General features: G+C 30.0%; 1 protein-coding gene across 1 annotated transcript in view; it reads left to right on the top strand.

Annotated features, from left to right (window-relative positions):
• LOC120416533 (uncharacterized) overlaps nt 1–23403 on the top strand; it is a 45117-nt gene extending 21714 nt beyond the window's left edge. The window contains exons 2-4 of the mRNA XM_052709929.1: nt 5548–5667; nt 10901–11089; nt 22977–23403. Coding sequence (XP_052565889.1) covers nt 5556–5667; nt 10901–11089; nt 22977–23191 — 516 coding nt within the window. The 5' untranslated portion in view covers nt 5548–5555 and the 3' untranslated portion in view covers nt 23192–23403. The remainder of the gene's footprint in view (nt 1–5547; nt 5668–10900; nt 11090–22976) is intronic.
• Nucleotides 23404–24657: the final 1254 nt, after the last annotated feature.

The following is a 24657-nucleotide window of genomic DNA, read 5'->3' as shown; positions in this document are numbered from 1 at the left end:
ATCTAATTGAGCTATCTCAGTTACATTACGTTTGGCGGTTTAAAATGCATGTTATTATGAAATGTGACCTCAAAATTTATCGTAAATATATCGTAATATGTATGGTAGAACCATACAAAAAAATCATAGACCAATCACATGGTGAACAGTTATCGTTCTGATAATGGGCAGTCAATTGTTTAAATTATTTGGACTTATTAAAATTATCACGAAAACAAATTAGCTTTACATACAAACTATATGGCATATAGATATATCGTTCCATGAATTGTTGAACAATGGTTTGAATTGTTGGGACTTAGGAAAATTTCCCCTCAAGTTCAGGTATATCGTTCCATGAATTGTTGAACAATGGTTTGAATTGTTGAGAATTAGGAAATTTTTCGCCATAATTCAGGTATATCGCTCCATGAATTGTTGAAATATTATTTGAATTATTCGGACTTAAGATTTTTTTTTGCTGTAGTTCATTTGGCTCAATCATACAATACCTGTTTCAAATAACCTAACCATTTGGCGAACAGTTATATCGTTCCATGAATTGTTGTACAATTGTTTGGATTATTGGGACTTAAGAGTTTTTCGCTGAACTTCAAGTTGGAAATACTACGTCGGCTATGGCACCCTTATGTTTTAACAATAGCTGTTCCGAAAAATCCTTATCATATGGCGAAAAGTTATATCGTTCCATGAATTGTTGAACAATTGTTTGAATCATTGGGACTTAAGGAAATTTTCGCCAAAATTCATTTTTGGCTCAATCATACAAAAACTGTTTCAAATAATACCAAACATATGAGGAATAATTATATCGTACCATTAATTGTTGTGACATGCTCTTTTTGGGAGAAGACGAGGTCCTTATTTAAAAGCTCTATGCTAGCATAGAAGACATTTCTATTTTTTTAACAGCGGGTTTAAGCTTTGTAATCAAATTAAAGTATAATTCAATTACTAAACTGTTGTAATTTTTTATTATAATCATTTTATAAAATCTGAATATACCGATTTTTGGGATCGAAAAATCTGTAAAATACAGATTTATCTGTATATCTGGCATGGCTGGCTGGGCCAGAACCGCACCCGAAACCTGAACTGGCCACCCTTGGTTTTCCCTCAAGGATTTCTCTTTTAAACAGACTTTAACGACACAAACTTTGAAAATTAATTGTTACGTCCATGGAGCTCTCTTTCTATCGAAATCCTAAAATTACAGACAAACAGCGCCGTACCTAGGGGTTGGCGCAGCCCTTGAGGGGCGCCGAAAACGATGATTGTACAAATTTGTCATGTTATTATAAAATCCTAGAAAGGTATTCAGAACAAAAGGGGCGCTAAATTTTAAAGTAGGACTACAAAATAACTCGATAATCTTGGTCGGAATATTACAAATATTACTTATAACACTTGGGGCGCCAAAATCAACTATTTCAATAATTGTACCAGAATTAAATTTAAAATTAAATTCTCTCAATTCATTTATCAAAGGGGGCGCTCAAGTGGCAAAAATTTCAGGGTTTTATAACAATTCTTTGAAATAGCTAGAGATTTTATATTCCAACTACAGTATATAAAATTCAATTTAAATTTCACCATTTTTCCAGCATCAGGAACCATCAAGCTTTTTTATGTTTTGAAGTATTTTTTTTATATAATCAGCTATTTAATTGAAATTTACACATTTCTATTGAAAATCTGAAATAAAAAGAATAAGATATTTCAAGTTTAAAGAAAATGGCATTTGAGATATTTTTATCGTTTTAAATGCAAACTTGTGCGTTGAGATTGGCCTACGTTTTCGAAATACTGAAGTGTTTAAATTGAATATTTCTAACACAAAAAATGCTTTGACTTTTGTTAAATTTCTAGCAAAATATTTTTTTTTTCAACATAAAAATGTTGGTTTTTAAGAGCACATAAATTGCTCTAAATATATTATATTCTGCTGCTTGTATTCAATTGCTTGTAGCAAGAGTGAAAAAGTAAAATTTGAGTGTCTTCGACAAATTTGCATAGATTGGCATGTCCACCAACTTTTTAGTCGTAAAAGTAAAATATTATACAATTTCTTGTATAATTTTGATTTGCAGAAACACCATTATCGCGGACCCATTAGAATTTAAACCAAAGCAAAATTCCAACTCCAAAAACAGCAATATTTTTTGGGAAAACACAAAGTTCCACTTAATTTTGCTTCTAGGGTTAATAATTTGAAGAATGTTAGTAACATTTTCCTTGAAAATTTTTGTTTTGTTATGTTTTAATGGAATGGATAAAGTTGCTTATCGTTCACATACTTTTTTTTTATTTCATGGATTCCATGTGTTGGGCTATCCAGTGTAATTTCGCCTAAATTTTCACATTTACACAAACGGTTCTAAAAGCTTTGTGTGTAGAGGGTGACTATTCTCGAGATTTTCAATTTCCCGGGAATCGAGAGTTGAATTTGGAAATTTCCTGAGAATTCCCGGGACCTGGTAGTGTTTATAACTATGCCAATAGTGCCAGTAATGTATAAAGAAAAGTTATAAATGTGTTTCTTTTCAATGAATTCAGTTACGATTTATTCATGCTTATTTAATGAAACGCTAATTAGTAGCCTCATTATTTTTGGGAACTATGATCTACTTCTTGATTTTTTTCTGAATCTGCAATACAACTTGTTAATTATTGAACTTGTTATTAGATTTTTGTGAAATAACAAAATAGCTAATATATAATTTCCCAGTATCGGGATTTTTACAATATAATAAATAGCGACTCAAAACAACAATTTTAATATTTTAATAGTGATCCGGAAAACCCGAATGTTCACATTTGGCGGACTTTACAAAGATTTCCAGAGTTTTTTTTTTTCTAAGATATAATTTAAAAATATAAAAGATATATTTTAAAAATATAAAAAAATAGACTTTCTTCTTGTGGCTAACTGCTAAGTATGCTTTAAGGTTAATTTTGGGGTCCACATTATTTTAAGTTTTCCCAATTATAGTAATTGTAGAAGAAAAAAAAGTTCTCTCAAGGCAAAATCAGACCAAACACTAAGAAATGAGTTTTGACACTTTATTTTTTCCACCGCTCACAAATCGTTCCTTTCTCAAGGCCTACTTCCTCTTCATCACCCTGGCCCTTCTTCTCCTCACCCTCTTCTCCTTCTTGCTTGTTCCCCACCGCTCCACGGCCTCGTTCTTGGCCACTCCGCGACCGAAAAGACACCGCATCCTGCTTCCCGGAACCTGGCGAATCGTTCGGCGTGTCCGCCGGTTCCCTTGCACCGCAGATCTCCTTCGCGCCGCCTCGCGGCCTTGCTTTCCGCGGCCTCCCGCCGCACGTGGTGCTCCGGGTTCGAAGCGGTTGTGCCGGTTCAGCGGAAGAAGGCGATTCCGCGCGTCGGACGCCGCCGCCGAGATTTGCTGGCCAAAAACAGGCACCGATTCCTGAAGACCCTCCAAGAAGTTTCGCGCTTGCCGAAGACCACTTCTTCCCGTTCGCGTTCTTTCGACGTCGACCGTGAACTTTTTTGCCGGTGCGAGAAACCAAAAAACGCGACTTGTTCTCGCTGCTGTCCAAACACGACTTCCCGAGCAACTCCGTTTGACCGTCCGTCAACCCGTGCTCTCTCTCTTTCTCAGATGCGCTCTCTCCCTCCTCTTCACTTTCGCGAGCACTCCTCTCCCAAGCTCTCCGGTGGACCGGAAATAACGCCGATGTATTGGTGAGACGAATTTGCTCGCGAGGGTGAGGTTTGGTTTGGGGAAGGGAACTTATTTTTGGGTAAGCTTCTTAACTCTTAAACGGTTTAACATATTTTTATGGGAGTTATTTAATCGAATCACAACATTATTTTTACAAACGCTACATAATTTCAATTTTTTTTATTTGTTTATATAATTTTGCTTCGAACAAATTTCCCGGGAATCGAGAGGTCCAAAAATGGTCGATTTCCCGGGAATTCACGCTCGTCACCCTCTATTTGAGTGTAATGGTTTTTATACAAAATTTTAAGAAACTTTAGATGTCGAAAAATAAACACAAAAAATTTCAATGTGTTAAAAAGGTAAAAACTAATTGCCTTTGTTTGAAGCTATGAATTTTCAAAAAACAAATTTTAGGAATTTTATATCAATCAAAAAACACATTCACAGAGAAGAGAAATATTGTTTTCAAAAATAAATTGAAAAAAAAAATAGTTTCAAAAGGAAAAAACAAGTTTGAAAAGGAGTCCATTTTCTAATCAGTTAAACTATTTTTTTCAGGAATGCAGGAAAATGCTGATACAATGAAATTCAGATCAAATTCTATTTAAAACGACAAAACAACACTCTGCTATTTTCAGTCAACATTAATCCTAAAGCACCTTTTCGTTACAACCTATCTGTATTGGAAAGATATAAATCGATTGAAATGGTTTAAAAATAATAAAACATTAATTTGAATATTCTTCAAAGAATTAAATTGTGGTTGGATTTTTTAGCTGTTATATTTATTCAATTAATTACCATTATATTATTAAAACTCTTTGAAGCAATCGCTGAAAATTTAAGTAAACATATCAAAATGATGAAAAATTTGGAGGGGCGCCAAATTGATGCTTCGCCAAGGGCGCCGTGGACCCTGCAGACAAATAATATTTTTTTTAAAAATCGCAAACCACAAAGAATTTATTCACTACGTCATTTAACGTTCCCCCCGGAAGTCCCTTTCGCGTCGCGTGCGTGTGTGGAAAGTAAGCATGTGTGCCTGTTTTCCTCTCTAGTGTTTCTTTCATCTCTCTCACCAACACAGCCAAAGTTTTCAGATCTTTCTCTCACCTACGTCGGTTTTGAAGCATCGGTCAGTTCTTCACAGTCACTTGGACGAGTCGGCCGGAATCTTGACGAAGCCTACCTTGAGCGGAAGAAATTCATTTAGTGCTATCTACTAACAGTGCTTTGTAAAAAAACACATTACGCCAAGAAAAGTTTTCCTATTTTTCCATTTCGTTTGGTAATACGCGCGTGAAAGTGTGAGTGTGTGTGTGTGCGATTACAGAAGACGCACTCCGGAAACGGAACAAGTGACCACACGAGGCAGGAAGGACCAACACACCGTGACGACGACGACAACCGCATTGTGTGGTGCCCGTGCAGAGACAAACCGTGGAAGCCGGCATTTTTTCGCGAAAAAAAAGGTGTGTACGAACGGGACGAGGACCAGAAAGATCAAATTAAATAGTGAAATGGAAAATGTGGTGACATTGAAATATAAGTGATAACTCTGAACACAATAATTGTATGGTTTTAAAGTTTAACAAAATAATGTATCCATATAAGTAAACTTAATAAGCATTTGTTATGTTTTTTATAGGAAATATTTTTTAAAAGGCCATGTGGTCAGCCGTAAACCCCCCCCCCTCCCTTCCCGCTTCCCCCCCCCATGGCTATTCATGTTTTTTTTTCGGTCGGATTTCGGACCCCCTCCCCCCCCCTAAAGGAGGCCACGTGTTTATGCACGACCCCATTATGAATAGTACCTAATTGAAAATGCTCCATCATTTTCCCCATGTAGGTGTTAACATGAAACGCCGCTACGCGCCAGAGAACACGCCGCGAGATGAGGAAACGTTGCTAGCTCCATATTCGCAGGAAGACGTTCCACTGAACGTGAAAATACCAGCACCCAGCAGCGGTAAGTTGTCATTCGGAGGGTGACGATTCTAAACATTTTCAATTTCACGGAAATCGAGAGTTGAATTCATTCAACTATATATGTTAGGGTGGGTACGTTTTTCAAAAAGTTCTCGGATCAAGTTTTAGTATGGTTCCCCTTGTAGGGCATGCCCATAGGGACTTTCACGCATGTTTTTGTACAAACGCTCCTACAGGTCTGAGAAAATCACGCGCCAACTTCTGGTATGGTCAGGCCTGGATTCGTTGTCCCTAGACCTGGCGCATCGGCAAACAATACGATGTCTCCGAAATCAACGGTTTTCCCTGAAAAAGCATCAAATTTTCCCTAGCATGCTATGAAAGCTTGATGGACACCGCGACGCCATACGTCAGGCAGCTACCACGTGGTTGAAATATTTGCAAAAAAAATACAAATTCGCTATGCAAAGATGTTGAATTCGACTAAATAACATCACGATTATTCGAAATGATCATTTTCTAGTTAAAAGAAGGTTTGCAATTAAATATACCAGGCGTTTCTCACCCACGTGGTAGCTGCCTGACGTATGGCGTCGCGGTGTCCATCAAGCTTTCATAGCATGCTAGGGAAAATTTGATGCTTTTTCAGGGAAAACCGTTGATTCCGGAGACATCGTATTGTTTGCCGATGCGCCAGGTCTAGGGACAACGAATCCATATGCTCTCTTCGGGAAAAGTGTTCTCCGGACCGTTCCCCATAGGCCTGACCATACCAGAAGTTGGCGCGTGATTTTCTCAGAGCTGTAGGAGCGTTTGTACAAAAAACATGCATGAAAGTCCCTATGGGCATGCCCTACAAGGGGAACCATACTAAAACTTGATCCGAGAACTTTTTGAAAAACGTACCCACCCTAATATATGTTCAATATATAAAACCATTAATTCCATCCTTCAAATAGTTTTGGTTGATTTCCCGCATAAACGAGAACCTTAAAAAAACTTTTTGTTAAACGGTTTACTCACCACTTCAGAGATCGCATCAAAAGAAACCGACATTTTCGAGCCTTTTTGTTCTTGTGCTCCTCAATTGGTTTTCTTTTTTGTTTGATATAGTTTCTGTCAATTGAAATTGGTAAACTTCGGATTGGCTTTCTTTGGCAGCTCAAATGTGGGTAAAATCCAGGGCCAAGTAAGCCAAACGATGTCCACCTAACTTGATGCCTTTACCGTATGGTTCACAAACTCTCTGCCAAAGTTGTAATTCTTCGCTTTTATCAGCCCCACCATCGTTGAGTAGATCGTACACTTTTCCGGCAACTTAGTCAGACAAAATCTTGTTCCGGAAGTTGCCCAAATCCGACTCCAGCACAAACCCAACCCCTTATGAAGCTACAGACAAAAAAGTTTGATTCTTTCATTTGAAAACAAAACTTAGTCAAATTTGGTAAACGCTTTTTGCAAATTCTAACTATTTTTCAAATGGGTATTTAGTGTTTCTATATGGTAATCGTGAATCAATATGAACCATTTGAACATAAAAACCACCTTATGATTTAGGGTAACCATTTGAGTAAACATCCTCAAATAGTTGACCATTACACACATTCAAATAACTCTATTACTAATGGTAACCATTTGACAAATAGTTATCAAGGTCCGCCAAATAACATTATTACAAATGGTGACCATAACTCATAAGGTTGTTTTAAGGTCCTCACTAGAATTCATATAGTTTTCGTTTATCCGGGCCGGGATCTCTCTGTTAAAAGTGATATAGTTTGGACTGCTCCCCCGATGGTTTTTGATTATGCGGGAAAAAGCGAAGCAATCCACATTAACGACCCCCGGGTCTTTTGTGGTGTCCGTTGCAAGTTTCTGCTCCTTTCTAGGCGTCCGGGATTTTTTTTGTACTATGCCAGTAGTAGCTAATGAAAAGTAATAAATTTCGTTTCAATGAACTCAGTTACAATTAACTCATACGTGCATTATGCTTAGCCGAATGGTTACGCTGTCCGCTTTGCGAGCGGATGATCATGGGTTCGATTCACATCTGCTCCAACCTTACACCGGATGGGGAAGTAAAACGTCGGTCACGGCCTTGGTTGTTGTTATTCCGTTAAGAGTGAGCTTTTCACCTATGAGTGCTCCGAATTGGATGAAACTTTCAGCGTTTGTTTGTCTATACATGAGATGAACTCATGCCAAATATGAGCCCTCTACGACAAAGGGAAGTGGGGTAAAACGGGCTTTGAAGTTTGAGGTCCAAAAAACATGAAAAATCTTAAAATTGCTCGCATTTCCGTAAAACTTCATCAATTCCAATTCTCTGAGATGCATTCGAAAGGTCTTTTAAAGCACCTTAAAATGTGCCATAGACATCCAGGGATTGGTTTACTGTTAAAGATGGATTTTTGTAAAACCTTAACATCTTTTTACAACTCCAATACTTTTAACATAATGGAAATTTTCCGAGGATTCTGAATATGACAAAATCTTAACCAAATAGTGAAACTATATTAGCATACAGGGCAAAAAACAAACGTTGTAAAATGTTTCTTATGGGTCATTCCATCTCAACTGTGCACGAAAAAGTGCAAATTTGAAAATTACCCTCTCCGATCCTGCTCAAATTTGGCAGAGCTGTTGATACTATCAAAACATGCAAGAATCCCGAATTTCATCCAAATCGGACCACCCCCTCCATTTTTGTACCTCCCCAAAAAATCGACTTTTTGGCGATTTTTGACCAAACCTCCTAGTTTCAAACGGCGATAGCTCAGGAACCACAAATCTTAGAGGGTCGGTCTTAGACTCAATTTTGAAGGAAATTGGACGTAGAATCCATTTCCGTGATCAAAATTTAGATTAATTTATTTTTCTACCTGTATTGCGCAATTGAAAACTTTAAACGGCCGTATCTCAAAACACCTCAACTTATTTTTTTTATTTGACCTCACCATCGTGTTCCCCGGCCAATTTTACATAAGAATCACTTATCGACAGAAATGAATATGTTTTGTTCCAGAGATATCGAATTTTAAAGTTTTGTGTTTTCGAGATTACCTACATTAGCTTCATTCGCCGCATCTGCTAGAAGCACACAGGCGGGCTGATCAATAACTGCTACCTGGTGTTCTGGGAGATAGTTAATTTAATTTATCTTTTTATAATTTTACGCAAATATTCATTCAAATGGCTAATAGGGGAAATTCTAGTATGTTTGGCAGGTTAAGTCAAAAAGCCGTAATTGCCAATGGTAAACAAAGCCTATTTTGCATCGGTATCCGACCTACTTACGAAAAAACAAATTTCAAAAATGCTTAAGATTGTTCATCAACTCGTCTCTCAAGTGCCCCAAACTGAAAAAAATGAAATTTTGTTACAATTGGGAGAAAAACAAATATTAGTGTCGGAGGTCACGGTGGCTCTTACGGCTTTTTGAAAACTCACCCGAGATTTTCACTATTTAAACAACAAATTTTGCAAAACTTTTGATAGAAACTTGCTTGTTCACTTCTTTCTTATTGAGCTATTTATCACTCGATTTCAGTTGAAAACGCTTTTAATCAGCTGTAATTGAATGCCAAAGCGCTGATATGGCAACATTATAAGAACGCTGGAATTAGATGCTGTTCCCCTACCTTGATCAATATATTTTTGTGAAAAAAATATTTATTGGGTTATTTTGAATGCACCGTTTATTTACGTGTTGCTAACCGTTTTAGAGAACCTCCGAGGCCATGACTAGGGCCTTTATCATGGGCGGTAGCAAAATAGTACCATTCAGCAAAAACCCCAAAACCTGCTTTATTATTATTATTATTATAGTTTATTATTGACACTTTACCATAATTTGGCAAATCTCATTTATGGGTTAAAAGATTGATCATATTAAATCAATTTTTATATTGTGAGCCAGCTCCATTTGATTAAAAGATGATTTTGGTCAAGGTACATTTTATTTAAAAAAAATCCTTTATACGTGAGGACAGCAGCCGTATTGTGTTCCAAGAATCCAAGAATGACAGAAGAAAAAAACACTGTTGTTCGGACGATGTCGAAATCATCGCAACAAAATTTGGGGAATTAGCCGCTTTGCAGCAGATCAAACTTTGTGATTTTCTTACATTTTTTCAGTTTTATACTTTACAGAAATCCTTTTCCTACTCCTTGTGATCGTCCTTCACAAGAGTACAACAAATCAATAAATTTTATTCATTTTAATTCATATTTTTAACTCAATAATGTATCGTGCACTTATTGTTCAGTGTTACTAACAAGATTAATTGCATTTTGCATCGGAATCCAATTCTGCCCTTTACTGTGTGTCGTTATTGCTCTGTCCTGTGGGTTAGCACAGAAATTCACTTCATTCATTGTTTTTAACAGATAAACATTCGCGATTAAACTCCAGTTTCCTACAGTGTTATACAGTTAATTTTTGCCCAATTTGATAAAGATTATTTATGATGAAATATTATTTCAATAAATGACCAGGTAGCAGTTATTGATCAGCCTGCCTGTGTGCTTCTAGCAGATGCGGCGAATGAAGCTAATGTAGGTAATCTCGAAAACACAAAACTTTAAAATTCGATATCTCTGGAACAAAACATATTTATTTCTGTCGATAAGTGATTCTTATGTAAAATTGGCCGGGGAACACGATGGTGAGGTCAAATCAAAAAAATAAGTTGAGGTGTTTTGAGATACGGCCGTTTAAAGTTTTCAATTGCGCAATACAGGTAGAAAAATAAATTAATCTAAATTTTGATCACGGAAATGGATTCTACGTCCAATTTCCTTCAAAATTGAGTCTAAGACCGACCCTCTAAGATTTGTGGTTCCTGAGTTATCGTCGTTTCAAACTAGGAGGTTTGGTCAAAAATCGTCAAAAAGTCGATTTTTTGGGGAGGTACAAAAATGGAGGGGGTGGTCCGATTTGGATGAAATTCGGGATTCTTGCATGTTTTGATAGTATCAACAGCTCTGCCAAATTTGAGCAGGATCGGAGAGGGTAATTTTCAAATGCTGTTCCACTTCAGATGGAATGACATACAAAAATCGAAAAACTATGAGAAAAATTGCGATTGGCCAAAAAGCACTTGAAAATCGGCAAAAAATCAACCACTTTTTTCACTCTAATCTAGAGGATTTGGTGATTGGAAATTTTGACGGGGTTTATTGATAGTAGAGTGCGAACTGTTTTTTATATGCGAGTTTTAAATTGTGGAAAATAACTCGATAACATATTGTGCTTTCTATTACGTTTGTAGGTGCTACGCTAAAAGAGCGTTTGTCCGCTGGAATGGCGACGATGGAAAAGTTGTCGGGTAAGGCGGCGACTCCTGCTAAGAAAATCAGGAAACCGCTTCAATACCAACCTCGGGCCGGAGGCGCACATGGGAGGCAACCCGGCGCTGATGTACCCGCCGAGCCGTCGGTAGATGCACAAAGCAATCCGGGTAAGTGTCCTAAGCAAAATCACTTATAATGCAGTGGTCTTCCATAACTCCTGAACTCTTGTCTTTGATTGCATATGCAATGGCCCGCATAAACGAGAACCTTAAAAAAACTTTTTGTTAAATGGTTTACTCACCATTTCAGAGATCGTAACCACTATTTGAAAAATGGTAGGAAAACCTTTAAAATACCATTTCGGAAATGGTACCCTACCAGTTTTCATAAAGTTCGACCATCTGAGATGAGGGTGGTTAGCAACGGTAACCTTAAAAATCCTCGAACAACGTTTCGTCAAATTACCATTTGTGTAATGGTAAAAATAAAGTCAATTTTCGCGAAAAAGCGACCCTGTTTTTAATGTTTGAGAAATGGTTTTGAAATAGTACTTTAAGGTTTTTCTTATAATTTTTAACCTTGAGTCTACTTTTTTAGAAATGGTTTGTAAATGGTTTTTTAGGGTTTTTCTTGCAATTTTTACCTAGCGCTACTATTTTGGAAATAGTTTTCATATGGTTATTTAAGGTTTATCCTACATTTTTTCCCAGTTTTACTAATTCAGAAATAGTTTTCAGATGGTAAATTAAAGTTTATCATACAAATGTACTACTTTTTGCCTTTCTTACTAAAGAAAGGTATAGGTTTTACTTTATGGCTGGACGTCATTTTCATCTTCGACAATATTACGATTCAGCATGAATGTTCATCGGAAAAATCGTCAAAAAATCACACTGCATCGATTTGTGACGCTCTATCGATTCACCTTGACAGAACTCGCCTATCTCCAACCCTCGAATTTTGAGAAAATAAATTCCGTGGAAGTCGAGTGATGTTCGTATGTGGTAAAATTTTGCAAAATTTTGTGTGGCGCCGTTCTCAGCTCCCATATATCCGATTTCGATTCTTCTAAATGCTGGGCGAGTTGCCGCGCAGATTTCGAAATATCCATCTGTTTTCGGATGTGGCCAGACTTTTCAACTAAATACACAGTTTTCAAATGAAAGTATGGTCAACTTTTTTCATTTTCATATCTTTTATTTATCTCAAAAATTGCATTTTTCGAGCTCTACAACCTCCCAAATTTTCATCCCGATTCATAATTTGGTTCTCGAGTTGGAGCCGTTTGATTAACCTACCATAAACAAAAAAAAATCCCTAAAAAAAGGTAAAAGCCCACCTGGTGACCTTCGCCAACATTTTTCGTTTCCGATTTTATTCGAAATTTCTTTCTACATTCATAGTACAGACCATGAGTGAGCATCTGAAATAAATTTGACATCAATTTTTAGAACGATTTACGTTTTGCCTTTCTTACTAAAGAAAGGTATAGGTTTTACTTTAAGGCTGGACGTCATTTCCATCTTCGTAAATATGTCGATTCAGCATGAATTTTAATCGGAAAAATCGCAAAAAAACATCACACTGCATCGATTTTCGACGCTTTGTCGCCAAGTTGTCAAGTTGAGCTTCGAATACTGGCGCGAGAATGCTGGCGCATATATTTTGTGGCTCGACATATACTCATTTTGTAGTAGCTTGTCTACCGATGTTTCCTACAATATGTAAGATATCGTAGCTTTTCGGTTTTTTTTGCCCTGTCCGTTTTTGTATAACTGTCCAATGTTTATGCAAAAACTTTTGTGACATAGGACATTCATACGGCTACAATCAATTTGTCCAAACCTGAAAAAAAAGAAAAAAAATCACAAAGTATCTAGTAGAATGTAACATTCAAATATCATGTACTTATCTGATGATTCGAATAATTTCCTTGATTAATGCCAATCGTGCGTTCGCTTCGATTTTGTTTTGTCGGTCGGTTGCCGCCAAGATCTCGTTTGATTGCGATCGAATCCTCCAGCACCAGCTGTTCCGTTGTTTCAAGTTCTCCACGGCGCTGAAATGATCAACAAGAAAAATGTAAACAAAGTATCCGGTAAATCAAATGATTTGTTTTAGAATTATACCTGCGCACAAAACTTAAACAACGACCAGCCACACAAACGTTTCACTTCAGACTGTTTTTGCCTGTGCGGCTGCGCCTGCCTGCAACGAGTGCAGGTAACGAGCATAGCGAGAGAAGAGAAACGAGAGAGCGCGCAAGACAGATTAGTAATACTATGGCTTGCGCGCTCTCTCATTTTTTTCTCTTGCTACGCTCGATACTTGCTCCCGCAATTATGCGTTGAATACAAAATTATTATTATTATAATTAACTATTGATAAATGATTCGTTCAAACAATTGGGTACTAAAGCCCTATGTAAATTTTTATGTACAACGGTAAAAAACACGATTAAAAACCATTTCTGATCACTTTTTTTCATTTTAATGCAATTTTTTTTTTGACAAGACAACATTTTTTCGATGGATCAACTATGGTCCCCTTGGAACGAGCTGTCAAGTAGGAGCTTTTCTGTCAAGAAGTACCGCGAGGTTAATTTTTCGAAATTGATTTAAAAATCCATTTTAAACTCTTTGTGGTCGTACAAAGGGTCATTTTACTCAGAAAAATAAGCTTTATCGCTATAAACAATAATATCAGCAATCTAAGCTTTATTTTAGGACCCAATTGACATAAAAGTAATAAACATCAGAAACATGAGATGTATCAAATTATGTATGAATTTCGGCCTTTTTGTTCTTGTGCTCCTCAATTGGTTTTCTTTTTTGGTTGGTGCTAGAACAAAGCTAATTATGTTACCCACATGCTGACGAGATACAGGCTTGGGATCAAGTGTCCCCGGGGATCAAGTCTCCCCACTCTCCCCAATTATTTTTTTTAGAAACAATATTTCTTGAATGTTGGTCGCGATTTTTTTTATATGGCTCGGATTTCGCGCATATTGAGTTTTGGGTCGGCGTAGGGCGTCCAATTTTCCCGGGTTTTGAATTTCCCGGGAAACGGGAAAAATATTTTTTAAATCCCGGGAATTCCCGGGATCCCGGGAAATGTTTGAAACAGTCATAAAATCTATGTTTTCATTATATTGATTATGTTCTCAAGCTTAAAATTATAGAATAAGCTCAATAATAATAATTGATGATAATTAACACTTCAATCGAAACAAGGACAGCAATTATTAGATAGTTTAAAAGGAATTTTAATTTTTTTTATGTACATAACATTATGGATTATAAAATAACCACAATTTTAAATACCGTCATTAGGTGTGACATTGGGTTTGGGGGGTGAGATGGGGTCATACAAACTTCAGCTATTTTGTATGACCCAATCTCACCCCTAGACCTAATGTCACCCCTGATGACGGTACATTGTGAATCAAATTGAATTTGAATTTCTTTTTGTAAATCTATTTCTTTTATTTATTTTTGTAGATATACAAAAATAAATAAAAGAAATAGATTTGTAAAAAGAAAATATATGAAATGACTAGAAAAGCCAGAAAAAATTCTTTGAAAATTTAATAAAAAAAAAACTAGAAGCAGAAACAAATAAAATAATACCGGTTAATGCAAATTTTAGATTAAATTTCATGTTTTATTTCAAATGTATTTAAAAAGATATCTTTGAGTTACTTCTGCCAGCTGGGGAAAATCGACACTAAACTCAGAATAGTTACAGGACATTTTAAAGAAATAAATTTGGAAATCGGTGTACTGATTGTTCTGTTCCTGTTTTAATGAAGTCAATCAAAACATTATGGAAAAAAATGCATCAACAGCTTCCTTAATTCGATGAAAAATATTGTTATATTTTTTTTTCAAATTCAAAATCATAAATATACGTTAAATACGTGAATAAAATAGAATTAAATAGAAAATATTCAAAATTTTAACAATTTTCCCTAATAAGCCAAATGAATGCTGATATATGCAGAGTAAAAATTTTAATGCTTTAAAATTCTTATCGATTACTAAGTAATAAACTTGCAGGGTTGTTACGGACGGCGCGGATCGCGCGGATGGCGCGGATGGCGCGTATCGCCCGGATCTGGCGCGAATTTGCTGGCAAATTTTGTTCAGGCGCGGATTTCGCGCGGATAGCAATTTTAATAAATAAAATAATTGAGAACGATATAATTTCTTTCAAGTTATAAAAAATATTATTACCAATTCAATAAATTGAATCTTTTTCGTTGAGTGCAAAAACATCAATTTCTAAGAAGTAATGAAGTAAATTTTCTTCTGAAAATTATTGATTGTAAAAATACAAAATACGAAACTTCGAAATAATCTTCAAGGCGCGTTTATTTTTAAAACAATGCACAGTGGGCGAAATGGAACCCAAAATCGGACTTAATTGAACGCGGCTGGTTCCCTGTTATGAAAAATAGTGTTTCTTATGTAAAAAAATCCGGGGAATCGATTGGTGATGGTTTCATCCACCGCACGAAACGGCAAAGGGTCCATTTTGCCCCAATTCCCCATTTTTTAACATTTTTTCTTGAAAATCGGTCTGTATTTAGAGCGGAGGCTTTATGCGGCCTTCCAAAATGCACTTAACTTATGTGAAAATGTCCCAGGAATCCAGTAAAAATAACCACTTGCACCGCAAAAATCATCTAGGGTCCATTTAACCCCAATTCCGCTATAAAAGCATTTTTGGCCGTTTTCAAATGTTAGGTCAGATTTTAAAAATCTGAAAATATTTTTATCGTAAAGATCAGACAATTTTACATAAGAATGACGATTTGCACTTGATAGTTTGACACATTTATGTTGATATAGAAATTAAACTAAATAAAAAGATTGAAGAATTAGTTTTGGGCCAATTTTCTCAAACGCAGCATAAACTGCCTTTTACATAATTTTTATTTTGATCAACATAAATGTGTCAAACTATCAAGTGCAAATCGTCATTCTTATGTAAAATTGTCTGATCTTTACGATAAAAATATTTTCAGATTTTTAAAATCTGACCTAACATTTGAAAACGGCCAAAAATGCTTTTATAGCGGAATTGGGGTTAAATGGACCCTAGATGATTTTTGCGGTGCAAGTGGTTATTTTTACTGGATTCCTGGGACATTTTCACATAAGTTAAGTGCATTTTGGAAGGCCGCATAAAGCCTCCGCTCTAAATACAGACCGATTTTCAAGAAAAAATGTTAAAAAATTGGGAATTGGGGCAAAATGGACCCTTTGCCGTTTCGTGCGGTGGATGAAACCATCACCAATCGATTCCCCGGATTTTTTTACATAAGAAACACTATTATTCATAACAGGGAACCAGCCGCGTTCAATTAAGTCCGATTTTGGGTTCCATTTCTCCCACTGTGCAATGTATCGTAATATCTTATATAAATTTTACATTATTTTTTAAACATTTGCTTACGTGGTTTAAATATTTTTATATTATTATTCACAGGATACATTCAATTTTTTATCTTCATAATCATATTTTAAACTTTTTTCAAAAATATAAACGTAAGGATGAACATAAATGATTGTTAAGGTATGTTCCGGATCGGATTTAACACTTAGAATTTTTTTTTTAAGCTCAGTACAGGCTGCCAAAGGTTCCAATGCATTTTTTTAAATATAACAAACAATAAATATTGAGAGATCATATAAATAACCAGTTTATTAAAATCAAAATTACAAAATTCCAAAATTACAGCATTTGAAAAATTTTAAGCTATGAAACTTTTTAGTTTTTTTTAATTTTTTTTAATCTAAAATTTATATTTCCGTCTAAAAGCGAAACATAATTTTAAAATTAAAAAAATAGAAATCTGAAGTTCAACAATTTGAAAATTTCAGAATTTACATATTCAAATATACAAAGAATAGAATTCATAATTAGAAATGGCCAAAACTTACAGACTCAAAAACGCAAAAAGAAAGACGAACTAGCTTATTGAAAAATTACGAAAAAAAAAACATTGGAAGCAATATTTTTTTAATTCTTTAAATCCTTAATTTTTTAAGAATGTACCTAAATTCTGTAATTATTAAATTATTGAATTATTAAATTATTAAACTTTTAAATTATTAAATTATTAAATTATTAAATTATTAAATTATTAAATTATTAAATTATTAAATTATTAAATTATTAAATTATTAAATTATTAAATTATTAAATTATTAAATTATTAAATTATTAAATTATTAAATTATTAAATTATTAAATTATTAAATTATTAAATTATTAAATTATTAAATTATTAAATTATTAAATTATTAAATTATTAAATTATTAAATTATTAAATTATTAAATTATTAAATTATTAAATTATTAAATTATTAAATTATTAAATTATTAAATTATTAAATTATTAAATTATTAAATTATTAAATTATTAAATTATTAAATTATTAAATTATTAAATTATTAAATTATTAAATTATTAAATTATTAAATTATTAAATTATTAAATTATTAAATTATTAAATTATTAAATTATTAAATTATTAAATTATTGAATTATTTAATTATTAAATTATTAAATTATTAAATTATTAAATTATTAAATTATTAAATTATTAAATTATTAAATTATTAAATTATTAAATTATTAAATTATTAAATTATTAAATTATTATATTATTAAATTATTAAATTATTAAATTATTTAATTATTTAATTATTAAATTATTTAATTATTAAATTATTAAATTATTAAATTATTAAATTATTAAATTATTAAATTATTAAATTATTAAATTATTAAATTATTAAATTATTAAATTATTAAATTATTAAATTATTAAATTATTAAATTATTAAATTATTAAATTATTAAATTATTAAATTATTAAATTATTAAATTATTAAATTATTAAATTATTAAATTATTAAATTATTAAATTATTAAATTATTAAATTATTAAATTATTAAATTATTAAATTATTAAATTATTAAATTATTAAATTATTAAATTATTGAATTATTAAATTATTTAATTATTAAATTATTAAATTATTAAATTATTAAATTTTTAAATTATTAAATTATTAAATTATTAAATTATTAAATTATTAAATTATTAAATTATTAAATTATTAAATTATTAAATTATTAAATTATTAAATTATTTAATTATTTAATTATTAAATTATTTAATTATTAAATTATTAAATTATTAAATTATTAAATTATTAAATTATTAAATTATTAAATTATTAAATTATTAAATTATTAAATTATTAAATTATTAAATTATTAAATTATTAAATTATTAAATTATTAAATTATTAAATTATTAAATTATTAAATTATTAAATTATTAAATTATTAAATTATTAAATTATTAAATTATTAAATTATTAAATTATTAAATTTTTAAATTATTAAATTATTAAATTATTAAATTATTAAATTATTAAATTATTAAATTATTAAATTATTAAATTATTAAATTATTAAATTATTGAATTATTTAATTATTTAATTATTAAATTATTAAATTATTAAATTATTAAATTATTAAATTATTAAATTATTAAATTATTAAATTATTAAATTATTAAATTATTAAATTATTAAATTATTATATTATTAAATTATTAAATTATTAAATTATTTAATTATTTAATTATTAAATTATTAAATTATTAAATTATTAAATTATTAAATTATTAAATTATTAAATTATTAAATTATTAAATTATTAAATTATTAAATTATTAAATTATTAAATTATTAAATTATTAAATTATTAAATTATTAAATTATTAAATTATTAAATTATTAAATTATTAAATTATTAAATTATTAAATTATTAAATTATTAAATTATTAAATTATTAAATTATTAAATTATTAAATTATTAAATTATTAAATTATTAAATTATTAAATTATTAAATTATTAAATTATTAAATTATTAAATTATTAAATTATTAAATTATTAAATTATTAAATTATTAAATTATTAAATTATTAAATTATTAAATTATTAAATTATTAAATTATTAAATTATTAAATTATTAAATTATTAAATTATTAAATTATGAAATTATGAAATTATGAAATTATTAAATTATTAAATTATTAAATTATTAAATTATTAAATTATTAAATTATTAAATTTTTAAATTATTAAATTATTAAATTATTAAATTATTAAATTATTAAATTATTAAATTATTAAATTATTAAATTATTAAATTATTAAATTATTAAATTATTAAATTATTAAATTATTAAATTATTAAATTATTAAATTATTAAATTATTAAATTATTAAATTATTAAATTATTAAATTATTAAATTATTAAATTATTGAATTATTTAATTATTTAATTATTAAATTATTAAATTATTAAATTATTAAATATTTAAATTATTAAATTATTAAATTATTAAATTATTAAATTATTAAATTATTAAATTATTAAATTATTATATTATTAAATTATTAAATTATTAAATTATTTAATTATTAAATTATTAAATTATTAAATTATTAAATTATTAAATTATTAAATTATTAAATTATTAAATTATTATATTATTAAATTATTAAATTATTAAATTATTAAATTATTAAATTATTAAATTATTAAATTATTAAATTATTAAATTATTAAATTATTAAATTATTAAATTATTAAATTATTAAATTATTAAATTATTAAATTATTAAATTATTAAATTATTAAATTATTAAATTATTAAATTATTAAATTATTAAATTATTAAATTATTAAATTATTAAATTATTAAATTATTAAATTATTAAATTATTAAATTATTAAATTATTAAATTATTAAATTATTAAATTATTAAATTATTCAATTATTCAATTATTAAATTATTAAATTATTAAATTATTAAATTATTAAATTATTAAATTATTAAATTATTAAATTATTAAATTATTAAATTATTAAATTATTAAATTATTAAATTATTAAATTATTAAATTATTAAATTATTAAATTATTAAATTATTAAATTATTAAATTATTAAATTATTAAATTATTAAATTATTAAATTATTAAATTATTAAATTATTAAATTATTAAATTATTAAATTATTAAATTATTAAATTATTAAATTATTAAATTATTAAATTATTAAATTATTAAATTATTAAATTATTAAATTATTAAATTATTAAATTATTAAATTATTAAATTATTAAATTATTAAATTATTAAATTATTAAATTATTAAATTATTAAATTATTAAATTATTAAATTATTAAATTATTAAATTATTCAATTATTCAATTATTAAATTATTAAATTATTAAATTATTTAATTATTAAATTATTAAATTATTAAATTATTAAATTATTAAATTATTAAATTATTAAATTATTAAATTATTAAATTATTAAATTATTAAATTATTAAATTATTAAATTATTAAATTATTAAATTCTTAAATTATTAAATTATTAAATTATTAAATTATTAAATTATTAAATTATTAAATTATTAAATTATTAAATTATTAAATTATTAAATTATTAAATTATTAAATTATTAAATTATTAAATTATTAAATTATTAAATTATTAAATTATTAAATTATTAAATTATTAAATTATTAAATTATTAAATTATTAAATTATTAAATTATTAAATTATTAAATTATTAAATTATTAAATTATTAAATTATTAAATTATTAAATTATTAAATTATTAAATTATTAAATTATTAAATTATTAAATTATTAAATTATTAAATTATTAAATTATTAAATTATTAAATTATTAAATCATTAAATTATTAAATACCACCATTTTTGCCATCTTCTTAGTTTGGATCATTTTCGGAGTCATATTTTAGTCAGAAAATTTTAGAAAAGAAAATAATAGTAATTTCGTTTTTCGATTTTCCGTAGTAAAATTTTGGCGAGAATTATCGAGTACAACATCATTAGATTTTTAAATTTTGCGGTTTTTATATTTTATTGGTCTTTAGTTTTTGAATTTAAAATTTTACTTTTCTCTTGAATTTGTTTTCAAAGCAATGATATTTAAATTGTTACATCAACTGCTAGTAATCTTTCAGAAATGGCGAAAAAGGTTGGCGCAGGTGGGATTTGAATCCACAACTGATCAACGGCACTGATCCAAATGCTTTCTAAGTTATTCTTTTTTGTTTTAAAAAAATAGTCATTATTTTACTCTCTTCTATGTTTGTCGCGAATTTCTTTTTTTATATGGCGCGAATTTCGCGCGGATTGGGTTTTGCTTCGGCGCGGATCTGGCGCGGATTTTTTTTCAACTTTTCCGTAACAACCCTGAACTTGTTATCTGTTTCCACAACCAAGTCTGAATTTCCAGAATAAAAAAATCGTTTTTTTTTTTCTATTGCGGGAATTCCCGGGACAAATTATTAAAAATCCCGGGATTCGGGAAATCACGGTTTTGGAAAAATCCCGGGATTTTTGCCCCGGGAATTCCCGGGATGGACGCACTAGGTCGGCGCGGATTTGGCGCGGATTTTTTTCGACTTTCCCGTAACAAACCTGTAAGTTCCTAAATTCTCAAATTGTTTAATTCTTCGCCATCTTGAATCATAAAAACACACATTTTGGAGTCATATTTTAGGTTAGAAACATAAATTCAGAGGATCTAGAGATTGGAAATTAGGGCTGTTTCTATTTTATTTATGTTTGAGTTTTTAAATTTTTGATTTACAGAATTTTTTATTTTTACTTAATTTTGGAATTATAATTTCTTTAATTTTCTATCTTATTATTTTCAACTGTAGCTTTTGAATTGTTGGTGTTCTGAACTCATAAATATTTAAACATTGGTTTTTTTATTTCGATTTTTTTCAACCTTTATTTTTTTATTTTGAATTTTGAAATTAAGATTCTTTTGAAATGTTAAACATTTTGAGATATTTAGTTTCTAAATAATTTGAATTTAAAGCTTTGAAGTTGTGATTTTTATTTTGTTTTTATTTTTTGATATAATTATTTGAATTTTTAAATTTCTCAAATATCTGATTTATGTTTTTTGAAAGTTTCTCAATTTGAAAATATTAGTTTTTTTGTATATTTTAAATTATGGACTTTTTATTTAATATACAGATTTCTGAATTTAAGTGTTTAAAAAAAATGATTATTTTTTTTTAATTTGTCAATTTTGCTGCCTCACCGTTGTTCTTTCATGTGACATCCAGTCATAATTTATTTATGTTATTATGAATAATCTTTCAAACATTCTGCAATTAAATCATGTGGTTTTGATCCCTTCTATATAAAACCTTTGTTTGTTTTTTTAAACATATTTGTTAAACGCACCTGCCTTCAAGCCGCCGGCGGGTATGAGAATTATTCTTTCTTTATTCATTCATTCATATTTGTTAAACGCACCTGCCTCTCTCAGTTGTAAAATTGTTTACCTAATGTAAAAAAATTGAGTTGTTTCTAATATTAAGTTCTTCCTATGCATATATAACTTTCTAGTTACCTAATTGTGTGGAATCCGATTCCGTCTAGGAAATCGTCTGCCTAGGATGGCCAGTGCGGACTTGCATCCGAACCGGCCGAACGTCACACGAGGAAAGAGGCTGACAGCTGGACCTGCTTTGCCAGTTGTCACTGACCCGTGTGTGTGGCTGCGTCCATGCGTTGTCAGCGCATGGCTGCGTCAAGCCCTGCGTACGAGGGGCCTATAGAGCTATCTAAGCCCGATCTCACACACACTAGCACACCATTTGTTTTGCTGGCTGGTACAAAATTTAACCTCACTTTTTTTCGTGTACGTACACGCAATACATGCGCACGTAGATAACTCTATTGGACTAGATTCAATGGAGTGCGTTCACTAACACCGCAACAGGGTTTATCACTCCACACACTAATAAATAATACATCTTTGATTTTTTAAATAAAATGTTGTACTGCATAAAAAATAATATCAACGTACATGGGGTCATTATGCGTAGAACGGAAAATGTGTATGTTTTTTTTATATTGATTTCTTTTTTTCTTTCTTCTTCAGATATTGCTTTGATGTCAGCGTTACGGCGACTGAGGGCCAACATGCAGAAAATCGTGGAAAGACAAGTAGCAACTCCACATGAGGTGTGGAGTATGTTGGAAGAACAGAAGGAGTTGCGGGGGATGTTGTCGACGCGGACACCGTTGCGGAATTCGATCGAGATGTTTTTGGACCTGTTGGAAGCGTTGCTGCGGGCGAAAATGCAATTGCGGTAGATTGTCGGTGTAGCGTGAATTTATAGGCCCCCAAAACCAAAGCTAAAAACTCGATTCGCCACCTACATTCGAGTAGGAGAACTATGGTGCAAGGTTACGTTTACGTTTTTGCGTGATTAGTGCAAAGGGAAGTGAAAACAATTTTAAGGTTTTTTAAAAGAAAATTGATCTTTTCGAATATAATAAAGTTAACAGGAGGTAAGAAATTAAAAGTTCTATCGATTGACTTTTTGATTTTTTTTTCTAAGTTGCCATTTTCATTGAAAATTCTGAGATCCGGATTGAAAACTCGAGAATGAGGTTAGATTGCTAATTTTGAAAATCATTCCAATTACCATTTTTCAAGCAGAGCTTTGCTTCTATGGTAGAAGTGACTTTAAAAAATATTTGTCCGCTTGAATAATCTACATTCTCAATTGATTAGTTAGGTTTTGGTTGATTGAAACATTCCTATATTTTGAATCAGATAATGAACAGGTTAAATCGGCCATCACAAAAATATTTGTGTTTATATCAATTAAGCTACTTATTTCTTACCTGAAAATGGTATAATTGGCTATTAATGTCGATTTTATGATCAAATAAAACAATTTCAAATTTCAAACCAATTTACTCGCTGTAGGTTTTAATGAAAACATCACCCCAAGTTTCAGCGCCCTCTAGTGGGGGGTAATTTTGACGTTTGATTGCCTATTGTTGTTATTGTTTATTTTGTGTTTTATCATTCAGGACATCTTTATTATCATGCAGGACATAGTCTTAGTGTTTGTTGGTTATTTGTGACAAAAAAAAAAATATGTACAAATTATTTGTTTAAGTTTCACGACCGTATAACAAAATTAAAATGGTATTTACCGAATAGTTACACTTAACGCGACATATTCGAATGGTTGATTTTTTTTCCTACAATTTAATGAACGGTACTAGGAACGGTATCTATTCGTAATACGGTACGATATAATTATTCCTCATATGTTTGGTATTATTTCGAACAGTTTTTGTATGATTGAGCCACAAATGAATTTTAGCGAAAAATTTCTTAAGTTCCAAATGATTCAAACAGTTGTTCAACAATTCATGGAGAAGTATAACTTTTCGCCATATGGTAAGGATTTTTCGGAACAGCTATTGTTAAAACATAAGGGTACCATAGCCGACGTAGTATTTCCAACTTGAAGTTCAGCGAAAAACTCTTAAGTCCCAATAATCCAAACAATTGTACAACAATTCATGGAACGATATAACTGTTCGCCAAATGCTTATCAGGTTCCGGAGTGGCCAAGTATTTTTTTTCGTAACTTATTTTTATTAGGTCCTTTTAGGTGCTGTGACCAGGTTAGGACCGAGGGTCAATGGTACAAAAATAATAATAAAAAAAAAAAAAAACGTTACTGAAGAAGATGATCATTTTCCCGCGCCATGTGTCAACAAGTGTGCGATCACATCAATCTGTTCCTCGGGTGTCT

The sequence above is a fragment of the Culex pipiens genome, chromosome 1 (genome assembly GCF_016801865.2).
Source record: "Culex pipiens pallens isolate TS chromosome 1, TS_CPP_V2, whole genome shotgun sequence".
NCBI lineage: Eukaryota > Metazoa > Arthropoda > Insecta > Diptera > Culicidae > Culex > Culex pipiens.
This window is presented reverse-complemented; position numbering and strand designations above follow the sequence as displayed.